The 12,106-nt window shown below is 37.3% G+C and overlaps 1 protein-coding gene across 4 annotated transcripts in view; it reads right to left on the reverse strand.

The window, feature by feature from the left end:
- The window catches only part of ADGRB3 (adhesion G protein-coupled receptor B3), an 891,397-nt gene that overhangs the window by 404,242 nt on the left and 475,049 nt on the right, over nucleotides 1–12,106 (reverse strand). For all 4 annotated transcript variants that reach the window (XM_042253849.2, XM_060419932.1, XM_042253850.2 and 1 more), the window contains 2 exons: nucleotides 5,699–5,848; nucleotides 4,567–4,642 (listed from right to left, as the gene is read on the reverse strand). In XM_042253849.2, the coding sequence (XP_042109783.1) occupies nucleotides 4,567–4,642; nucleotides 5,699–5,848 (226 nt within the window). The remainder of the gene's footprint in view (nucleotides 1–4,566; nucleotides 4,643–5,698; nucleotides 5,849–12,106) is intronic.

Here is a 12,106-nt window from a genome sequence, read left to right on the forward strand (position 1 = left end):
AGCTTTCAGCGATCAGTTTCAAAAGCGGTCATGAGGGGTAGGAAGAGTCTGGCCCTTGGTGTCAATAGCCTTGGCTAGGGCCACCAAATTGACCCCTAGCACTTTGAAGTACCCATGCTCGGCTACCTCCCCCTGGGCCTTTCAAGTTTTTCTGCAGAAGATACACATGTATCCAAAGGAATGCAGAAGTCTGTACTGCTCAAAGAAATAGATATGTGAGCATCCAGAGGCAGCAAGACAGTGAAAGATAATGGTTTTGGAAAACCAAAGACTTGAGATGGATTAGAACCCACCCACCTTTGGGACATAACATCTTGGGCTCAATTCTCCTGTTGGCAGAATCAGATTCTGACAGAACTAACCTTTACAGGGCCGGTGACACTGGCTCTATGCTTTTTACTGTGAGATATTATTCTGAAGAATACAGTTGGGAGGCTGAGAATAGCCCTTACTTAGTTTGGACTTGAGTAGAGCACATTTCCTTCGGATAAAGTCACAATCTGAATCCACTTAATTGTAAAAGGAAAAACAATCCAACAGTAAAATTGAGGTTTCAGTTTGAAGCAGAGTTGAAGGCATATTATAGGGCAAGAGAAGAAGAACAAATATCTAAATTCAAGAGTCAACATTCAAAGTTATTGTTGTCTTTATATTAAGGGAAAATTCTAAATGATATCTATTCAAAACATTATCAAGTTCTTCTTGGTCTGCACCAGGGCAATTATGCAAAGTATTATTTTAAAAATATTGTATTAAAATACAAAACTCCTGGAGAATTTTTGTCAGCAAGCCTGACATTATTCTGTGTATGGGAAACTTGGCTCCAAACTATTCAACAGATAGTTATTAGTAAAATGATCACAGAAGAAAATGTGTCACGAATATCTGGTGAATAATAACTAAACATATAGAATAAATTTGTGTATTTTTCATGTTGAATAAGAAGATATGTCTTTTTCTATTGGATTTAGATCACACAGTCAAATTTTACATTGAAGCAACAAAATATATGTATTTTATTCCTTTGTTCCTAAAATATTTTCATGGTATAAAAAGAAGGCAAAAAGGCAAAGAATTGATGCCTTCCAACTGTGGTGTGGGAGAAGACTCCTGAAAGTCCCTTGAACTGCAAAGAGATCAAACAAGTCAATCTTAAGGGGAGATCAACCCTGAATACTCTTTGGAAGGACTCATGCTGAAACTGAAGCTCCAATATTTTGGTGCAAACAGCCGACTCATTGGATGCAAACAGCTGACTCATTGGAAAAGACCCTGCTGTTGGAAAAAGTTCAGGGTAGAAGGAGAAGCAGGCATCAGAGGATGAGATGGCTGGATGGCATCAGCGATGCAGTGGACTTGAACTTGAGCAAACTCTGGGAGATGGTGAGGGACAGGGAGGCCTGGCGTGCTGCAGTCCATGGGGTCACAAAGACTTGGGACACGACTGGGTGACTGAACAACATAAACACTAAACTTCTTTGTATCTCAATTTTTTTTAAACTGGCTTTTTATATAGAATATTTTATCATATAAGACAATAATTCCAGTAAGCATTTCTTGTGCATTTATTATTTATAACAATAAATATAATGCACTGTTCTGGGAGTTCTAAGAATAGACGAGATTTTAAAGAATTAAGACACTTGGGTGAGGAGGGATGCTGCAGAGGGAATATTTGCCGGGTGACTATATAACAAAGGCATCACTCTTGTCTTCCGAAAGGCTTCTTCTACCCACTAGACTTTCTGAAACAATTTTTTGGAAAGAAAACAAAGAAAACAAAACTGAGATTGCTTGGTGGTTTCATCATTGTACAGTGTGAAAGGGAAGAAAATGAGGAGGAAATGCTAATATTTCACCTTTCAAACAGTGCTTAAACAAACTTTTTATCCTAAGTATTCTATGGTCATTATTTCTAATGAATCTAAAGGTGAATATCGTCTTCCTATAGTCGTTTACCTAATTACTTTATTCTTAGGAAGTATAAGTGGGTGTGCATAGTCACAATTCTTATATAAAGGTTATTAAGAACTTCAAATGAGTGTGCCAGAACGTTAAAATTCTACAATTTTACTGAAATAAAGACAAGGAATTTTTGAAGTTGAAAAGAACCTTTGAGTTCAACTGCACGATTTACACACAGACAGTCAGTGACTTGCCCAGAGGCTAATCTGAATCTCTGTCACCGGTCGTACCAGTGGAGTACAGTTCTGGACTTTTTCAGTTTATGCATTAAACTGCCCACAATGTTGCCATTAATCCTTCCACAAGTGACCACTGCTTCTGTTATGACGTATAAAATTGTTGAAAGTTTTTATTTTACAAAAAGGCCCATATCCCTAGATAAATTTCCAATTCCCTTCACTCTGTGAATTTATGAAACTTAGACTAATCTGACTTTGTGTAGGTGAGCAAGTTCTGTGGTGTTACGCAAAATAAGATCAACCATAATGCAACTCTGTTTAACATGTAGCAGTGAAACTAATTCACAGGCTAAAGCATTACACTGAGTGTTTCATTTGCGTTCACTATGTCCCTCTGCAGCAAACAGAATGAATGTGGCACATAAAGGTGCTTCTATTTTAAAGCTGAACTGAAGCAGATGATGACCGAGTGGCTGAAAAGCTTATACATTTCTTGTTATGTTCAATTGAAATTAAAACCCAAATCATCTGATTTTGAGTTAGTGCCTAATCTAGAATTCTTGCAAGATTAGCTTTATACTAACAAACTGCCAATGGACATAAGAGGCTAACTTTGAGTATCTTTTAACTTTCTCCTCAAATAAATATCATCCACAGAGATAGAGGCAGTGTAACTATAAATTCGTTTTAGCTGCGAGTAACTGTACAGATCAATGTGTTTTAATAAAACCCATGGAAAAGCTGAAAGTGAAAGAATTAGCTTTGAAAAGGTATTAGCAGAACCAAATGAACCACAAACCTATTTAAATTTAGGAAGCCCAATTTCCATCCAGAGAAGAACAGAGTTAAAGAAAGCTAGATTTCTGAGTTGTCTCTGTGGAGATAACTTATGACTCCCCTTGGATGACACACCAACTCTGTCAATTTGCTCCACATAGATTTTCTCCAAATAATCTTGAACAGTCACTGCAACTGTTGTTTCTTTCTTGAGAGGTCTTTTCCTACTGGACTGAACTCTAATTGTTTTTATTTATTAGCCCACTTGTTATACCCCTGGTATAATGTACACATCAATTTGCACTCTCTCCCCTCGAAAAACAGCGCTTTACTCACAGGGAAGTGAGGAAGCGCTCACAGCCCTGGGGCTGTATTTAACTAAAATACAGTTTTGTCTCAGTTCTCCACTTCGAGCTCTGGTGGAGGAAACAAGTCTTCAAGAGTGAGGACAGCATCATCCAGACAGATGGACACCTTGCTTGCTGTGTGCGTGAGTGCTCAGTAGTTCAGTCCTGTCACACTCTGCGACCCCATGGACTGCAGCCCGCCAGGCTCCTCTGTCCATGGGATTCTCCAGGCAACAGTACTGGAGTGGGTTGCCGTGCCCTCCTCCAGGGGATCTTCCTCACCCAGGGACTGAGCCCGCGTCTCTTGCATCTCCTACATAGCAGGCAAATTCTTTACCACTGCACCACCTGGGGAGCCCATGTTTTTGTTTCTTTCTTTCTTTTTTCTGTGAAAGTGAAGTGAAAGTGAAATTCGTTCAGTTGTGTCCGACTCTTTGCGACTCTATGGACTATATAGTCCATGGGACTCTCCAGGCCAGAATACCAGAGTGGGTAGCCTTTCCCTTCGCCAGGGGATCTTCCCAACCCAGGGACTGAACCCAGGTCTCTCTCATTGCAGGCAGATTCTTTACAAGCTGAACCACAAGAGCAGCCCAAGAACACAGCAGTGGGTAGCCTATCCCTTCGCCATCGGATCTTCCAGACCCAGGAATCAAACCAGGGTCTCCTGCATGGCAGGCAGACTCTTTACCGATCTGGTAAACCAGTTAAGACAGCAGAGCAAATAAATTAATGTTGGTAGAATTACTATTTGTAATTGTTTCTTTCTAACGTCTAGGAGGAAAGAAATCAATGTATTTCTTCCAAAATTACTCCTCTAATTGAACAGCAGCATTTTTTCTTACTGTAACTGTAATTGGATATTTATTTAGAAGCAGATTGAGATCTTGTGACGATGAACAAAACGTGTGTTCTCAGCCATCATGACACTGCTTTAATTTCATGCCATGCTGGTGAACGGTAACATTAAGTACAAATAAAGCAAGAAGACAGATTAATTTTAAAATGATCCATTCTATTATAGAGCCTTGAGGTTTTCTTTTTCTTACTTTGTTTCCCTCAGTCAAGGCAAGGCAGAATTACAGGGCTATAATCAGGAACCAAAATTATCTTTCCTACTTATTTTGCAATGCCATGATATGCTAATAAGCTGTTCATTAAATTGGTATTTTCTATTTCATCTAAGAAGAGCCCTTTGTATTACCAAAGCTTGTTTGAGTATTTTCATAGAAGGAGGTATAATCACATTTTTGGAATAATTTACAGAGATTACAACAGCTTATTACTTTGTAGCTTACCTCAGAGTGGGCAAAATTAGATCTAAGTTTTTGTACAGGACTGCTCCAAGAACAAAGACCGATGATTCATCTAATTCTAGAAAGAATAAAATTTAAACATATTAGCAGAACAGCAAGAAAAATACTATGTCCTATAAAACTTTTAATCTCCTAATTACAAGGGGATTCCAGTATTTATCGATGCAAAGCCAGGAATGGCACTGAAATATATATAATATCATATAAGAAATGAATTGCCAGTCTAGGTTCGATGAAGAATACAGGATGCTTGGGGTTGGTGCACTGGGATGACCCAGAGGGATGGTACAGGAAGGGAGGTAGGAGGGGGTTTCAGGTTTGGGAACACGTGTACACCCATGGATTCATGTTGATGTACGGCCAAAAAAAAAAAAAATACAATATTGTAAAGTAAAAAAAAAAAAAAAGAAAGAAAGAACTGCCTTCTTAACCGTGCCGGGCAATTGAGCCCACATATCTATGTGTTAATCATGACCCCAGAAGATATGTTTTCAGTGGGTTTTGTCATGAAGGAACCTTCCTTCAAGCTGAGACAAGAAGTGGCTGCAGCTATAGCAAAAGAGCTTAAATTCCAGGTGATGTGGGGAGACAGCCTATGCTCTTTGGAGCTCTCAGTTAAAATGTCAGACCTCCAAGGTAAGAATTGAGACCACAGTGTCACTACTGAAAAGGGTCATTCAGTTTAAGAGGCTACCTAAGATGTTCTTAAAACTCAATTATTTCCTTAGATTTGTTTTCATGTATCAGTTTTTTAAGTGAGGCAGAAATAATTTATTTTTCATGGACTAGAAAACACAACCTATTTCAATACCTAAACTTAAAATACTGTGCCACATGCTTTACACTGGGGTGAGACTGTCAACACTGAAAATCTGACCATGTCATCAGCAGGTCTATAATTTGCACTTGTTTTTTGTGTGGTTTTTTTTTTTTTTTTTTTTTTTTTTTGCTTTTTAATAGATCTTCTACTCAAGTAAATTAAGATTTAGGTAACACCAAATTGAGTTTTCTATAGTAACAAAATGACTTTAAGGTCATGATTACAGACTAAATTGCTAGTGTAGTACTGAACTCATACTTTTTGCTCAAGGCCTAAATCGCTTCACATATTTACCTTTTGATGACACAGGAGTGAAGATGCTTTTTGGAATGACCACTCTGTCTTCTGAGTTTCTTGCCCAGTCAACCATCCCCTTCCGTCCTTTCATTGGGAAGTTGATGTCTGTTAGAACAGAGGCTGCAGGAAGCTTCTGAATGCTAGCCACTATTAAAAAAGAAGCAATGATGTCAACTAAAATCTTTCAGTGTTATCAAAATTGACCAAATTAAACCTTTCAGTATAGTCAAAAGAAAATTTCTAGTCCAAATTATGTTTATCAGAGCTCTAATATATACATACTTATTCCTTCATATTAGATGATAGTCATTAAGGCTGTGACTGTTTTTCTTATTAATTTGGTTTCTGTTGCTCTCAGTGGGGATCATACAATGATGGTCAGTGGTGCACAGTCAGAGCCCAAAATGTGCAGACATACTGGTTGTTTAGGATGGGCCTCCATTCTAATGGTTAGCAGCCCATGCCGTATTTTTTGTTAAATATTTTGATTAACACACTTGACTCACAGACTGACATTTTCATTTAAATCTGTACTTTGTCTTCAAAACAAGTTTTCTGTGCTCACCTCTGAACATTGCTATTGGAACAATTATTGCACGGATTGGCTGGGGTTCCATGAACATGAAAAACAAGCATATTGCTCTGGGAGACAAAACTGTCAGAATTCAAACAACCAAGCACCAATGCCCAAACCACAGAGACAATATAATATGCAGAATTATTTAACAAGTAGAATAGCAATAACAAACAGTTCTTAAAATGCACACCCATAACTGAAGGTAATAAATGTAATAAATATGTGAAAAGAGAATTCTGTCTGTACTCAATGAATAATATATTTGGTAATGCTTTGGTTGGTTGGTGGTGGTGGTTTAGCTGCTAAGTTTGTCTGACTCTTGCAACCCTGCCAGGCTCCTCTGTCCATAGAATTCTCCAGGCAAGAATACTAGACTGGGTTGCCATTTCCTTCTCCAGGGGATCTTCCCAATCAAGAAATTGACCCAGGCCTCCTGTATGGTAGGCAGATTCTTTACCAACTGAGCTATGTCTTAATATATTTTTATTATATATATATATATATATATCAATATATAACTATATGTAACAAAACCATGATAGTAAATACTCAAGCTATTGATTATACATATTTTCAATGATTACTTAATCTGTAACTTTTACTTAGGTCCATACTTGACTTACATTAAAGTTTCAGATGTCCTATGTATGACTGAAATGGAAAGATAGTGGGGAAACCCTAAAAGCTATCACAACAGAAAAGCTGTAGTAAGAAACCATTAGGCTCCTCATAAATGTATTTCATTTGAAAGAAACTTGTAATTTAAACAAGAAAGAATGAAAATTATGAATTTACCAATATTAGTTGTATAAATATATTACTTCACCACTGGCTTAGTTGCAAATTAAATTGGTTATGTATTACTATACTTTATGAAAGCTCTTTCAGACTATTATACACATCCATTTTCAGAACAGAACAGAATTTCATTTGGCCTGTAATTTGACATAATAACATTAAAAAAGGATTTTGTAACTAAACGTTAAAGGAAAAGGGTGCTGGGTAACATAAATTGTTATGGATGCGAAATGCTATTTTTGGATAGCATCTCTAATTATTTTAGTCTCTTTAATAATTCAAACAACATAGTCTTTATGGTCTAGAAGTCAACTCAGTTTATCTGTCCTAAAGAGTCCAAAAACTCCAGTGCAGGTAGATGGACAGACCAGCACATTGGAGCATGCTCTTTCTTAAGGGTCCTCCAGGCTTCATTCAATATCCAAAGCTAAGTGCATCTACTTCCAAATTCCTTGATTCTAACTTCGGTTGTCTTGGTCTTGAGAGGACATTTATTTCACTTCGCTGGTCTAAAAACTGACGAAAAATAATAAAGCCTTTTCTGATTTCTGGTTTCTATTATAAAGGAAAACAAAAGATAAACAGTTGGATTCTGAGGTCTAATAATTCTTATGGCTTCTATACACATTGAAAAGAAAACAAAACAAAAAATAAATAATCAAGAAGAAATAGATGTTATATGGAAGAAGCTTATTCTGTATCAATTGTATATCACTTGATCCTGAACAAATGTGGATTCAATCCATTACTCAAATATATAAAAATGAGATAATTATACATGCACGCATCTCCCTTTATGAAGTGCATTCATTCTTCAGTTGGCAGTACATTGGGTGTTAAATGATAACCATATAGATTTGATTGACTTCTGAGTCTTCACTAAAGGAATACAAAATCAGAATCACTTATCTAACTTCTGTAAGAAGTCCTTTAAATTGCGCAGTATTGCGCATAGGAAGTGTATAAAAACAAACATGTATTCATTAATTTTATAGAAATGTAGTTCATAAAGTAAGATGGCATTTTAGATAAATATATTATAAAAAGAGATATGACTTCATAGACTGACAAGAATCAAATACAGCCTTCAATTACCAGTATACAAGTTCTTTAAAATATGCAGTATTTAAATGTGCACATTTTTACCTTAAACCTACGTATGAAGATGCTTAAGGTGACACTGTCGTTCTTTATGATGGTGCCGTGATTAACAAGAAAGCCTATTTCCATACAACAAAAATGATTTAAAGACCACTTTTATTTTTCCTTTCTTTCAGTCCCTGTAACAGACACTTGGACCAACCCAGTCCTCAATTCCTTCCCTTTTTCACTCAGTTTCTCTAAAACCTTCATGTAAAATTTAAATGCAATTAGTCTTTAGGGAACCAGGGAACTCAAAAGAGGTAAGATTAAAAACAAACGCCTTATATATATATCCAGAGAAAACCATAGTTTGAAAAGATACATGCACCCCAATGTTCATAGCAGCACTATTCACAACAGTCAAGACACAGAAACATCTTATATGCCCATGGATAAAGAAAACGTGGTACATTTCTGCAATGCAATATTACTCAGCTATAAAAAGAATAAAATAATGCCATTGCAGCAACATGGATGGACCTAAAGATCATCATACTAAGTCAGACAAAGACAAATACTGTATGATATCACTTAAATGTGGAATCTAAAAAATAACACAAATTAACTTATTTTTACAAACCAGAAATAGATTCACAGGCATGGAAAACAAACTGACAGTTATCAAAGGGGAGACAGGTGGGGGCAGGATAATCTAGGCAGCTGGGATTAACAGGCCTAAAATACTAATAGATACTCAACAAGGACCTACTGTATAGCACAGGGAGCTATATTCAATATTTTATAATAACTGATATGGAAAAGAATCTGAAAAAGATATAGATATATATATGTATATATTAATATATATTTGACTCACAGTGTTGTATACCTGAAACTAACATGACATTGTAAATCAACTATAGTCAATGATGTCTTAAGACATGTCTAGGGTATATATGTGTCTAGTGCTGCCAAAGAGCATCAGTGCAGAGCATGAGAGCACAACCTGCATGCTTTGCTTCCATAAGTTGCTGCACAAAATCCCGTTGTGAGGATTCAAATAATATAGTGTCTTTCCTCAAAAACTGAGAATATGTGTTTCTTACAGAAGATTTAAGTGGTTAGAAAAAAATCTCAAAGGACACAATGTCCTTGAACACACAGGTGAGTCTTGAATGCTCGAAGAATTACCCCAAATTCACTGTGTCGTGTCATTACAATACCAGACCTTATTTCTCATGCAATAAAAATAGGTGACTCATCTTGGATAAGCCTTGGAGCAAACCCGGCTGCCTTTCATTTTGCATGTTCACTGCTTTCATTCTGCATTTGGAATACAGCATGAAACCCTCTGGGAGCACCATGTCTGTTACTGGCCAAGCTCCCAGGGGATTCGGGTTTGGTATAGATTTTTGCCCATCAGAAAGCATAAGGGAGGGAGAGGGTGGGATGATTTTGGTGAATGGTATTGAAACATGTATAATATCCTACAAGAAACGAATTGCCAGTCTAGGTTCAATGCAGGATACAGGATGCTTGGGGCTGGTGCACTGGGATGACCCAGAGAGATGGGGAGGGAGGTGGGAGGGGGGTTCAGGATTGGGAACATGTGTACACCCATGGCGGATTCATGTTGATGTATGACAAAATCAATACAATATTGTAAAGTAAATAATAATAAAATAAAATAAAATAAAATCTGAAAAAAAGAGAAAGAATAAGGGCATTTTTAAAAGGATCTAAAAGCACATGAGTCATTCTTCCTTTTTTTTTTTTTTTTTTTTGTAACCACTGAGCTCTCCTTTGGTTCATCAAAGTAGATAGGGTGCCTCTAACTTGTTCCTGAGAAAAATCATGACGTTTTAGCCCTGTGTCCTATTGACTGAGGTCCTGGACAATGGGGATTCTGTCTGATTCATCTTTGTAATGTGTATGGTCCACTACAAGTTGAATCAGCTGCATTATGAATAAGGAAAAAAAAAAGAATAAATTAGGAGCTTGAGCTTAACATATATACACTACTACTTTTAAACAGGCATCTTCCTAGATGGCTCAATGGTAAAGAATCTGCCTGCCAATACAGAAGACACAGGAGACATGAGTTTGATCCCTGGGTGGGGAGGATCCCCAGGAGGAGGAAATGGTAACCCATTCCAGTATTCTTGCCAGGAAAATACCATGGACAGAGGAGTCTGGTGGGCAATAGTTCATGGGGTCACAAATACATATATATAAACCAGATAAACAGCAGAGACCTATAAGGGGAAAGAATCTGAAAAATTATATACATATACATATATGTGTGTGTATGTATACACACACACACACACACACACACCCATATATATGAAATACTTGGTTGTATACCTGACAGTAACACAACATTGTAAATCAACTATACTTCAACTGAAAAAATACACAATGAGAAAAAATAAGGCACCTGGAAAGAAAATGCTAGGGACTGAAGTGTACAGATACATGCTGCAGGAATGAACAGAAATGGGCAAATGAGAGCCAGTGGAGTAAAGGGACAGTTTACTAGAGTCAGATAAGCGTAGACTCTGGATCTGGGCCTGGATTCAAATTCTGGACATTTTAGGCTAACTGTGATGTCCTGGACTTTCAGGGCCAGTCCCAGTTCATTTCTGTTATTTTATACGATTATGATTAACACCACCCATCACTCTCAAAAGCCTCATTTTAGAGGATAAATTTCAAGTTCATTTTACATGCTGTGTGACCCGGGGCAAATTGTCTAACCTCTCTGTGCCTCCATTTCCTCTTCTGTACCATGGGGATAATAATATTATCTATCTCACTGGAATGTTGGAGGATGAAATAAATAACTACATGTCAAGCAGCGAGAGCTGGGTGCCGAATCAGTACCTTAAGCATGAGTGGTCCTATGGAACTGTTGGCTATTCTAGTAGGTTTCCTCATAATTACTTCCAGGCGAACTAGGGAACTACCTCATCGTACATCCATAGTATGATAAAGCATTTGAATTTTGCATTAAACATTCCTTTTTGGTTGTCCTTCAGTGACCTTAGGCGTGAAATTACATAGTCAAAACTTAATGTTGAATATATTCAGACCAAAGGCAGGAACTGCACTTAAAATAAATACAGGTCATTCTTCAGTACTTTAATGCATCAACTTTAATGTACCACCTTGGGCGTGACTAACAGTTCCCTTTAAATTTCTCCTTCCCCTTCCTTCCCTCCTCCATTCATCCCTTTCTTTATCCCTTCCTTCATTCCTTTATTCTAGTAGCTTCTGACAGAGGCAAGGCACTGCCTTCTCTGGTTATTTGGTTACACAAGGTCAGTCAAGTTAAAAATCTATCTCCTCCATTGAGAAGGGAAACTACTGTATTGCGGATGACAAATTCAGTATTTCTGTTGCAGTCATGGCCACTGCCTGCACCAAGAACTTCAAAAGCACTACTTTTAGGCAGTGACCTAAGTGTTGAACGCAATGACTCATGTCCTGTAATGAACAGAGGAAACTCCCCAGGGAAGGCACGTCATAATCATAAACACAAGTGGAGGGGCATACAGAAGCTCTTTATGGGATGCCCTAAAAGCTGTCTCTCCCACTACCTCCTACTATTGATGCTTCTAATATATTTAAAATTCACACTATATTTCATGTTGATTCAGAGGGAACAACTCACAAACTGGATCCTGACTCACTAGTATTAGAAAATTGGCCGGTTATCCAAATGAAAGTGCTTGTGGAAAACATCACTCAACATTACTGGATGGTCATCTGCACAGTTTCAAAGTCCCGCACATAACACTTGGGAGGGAGGGAATGGTGCATTGCATAAGTGTGTTAGAAAGCAACTCAACCATAATGGAAAAATATGAAAGGAAAATGTAAATATATATATGTATATATATATGTATAACTAGATCACCTTTTATATGGCAGAAATTAACACA

This window comes from Ovis aries, chromosome 9, assembly GCF_016772045.2.
Source record: "Ovis aries strain OAR_USU_Benz2616 breed Rambouillet chromosome 9, ARS-UI_Ramb_v3.0, whole genome shotgun sequence".
NCBI lineage: Eukaryota > Metazoa > Chordata > Mammalia > Artiodactyla > Bovidae > Ovis > Ovis aries.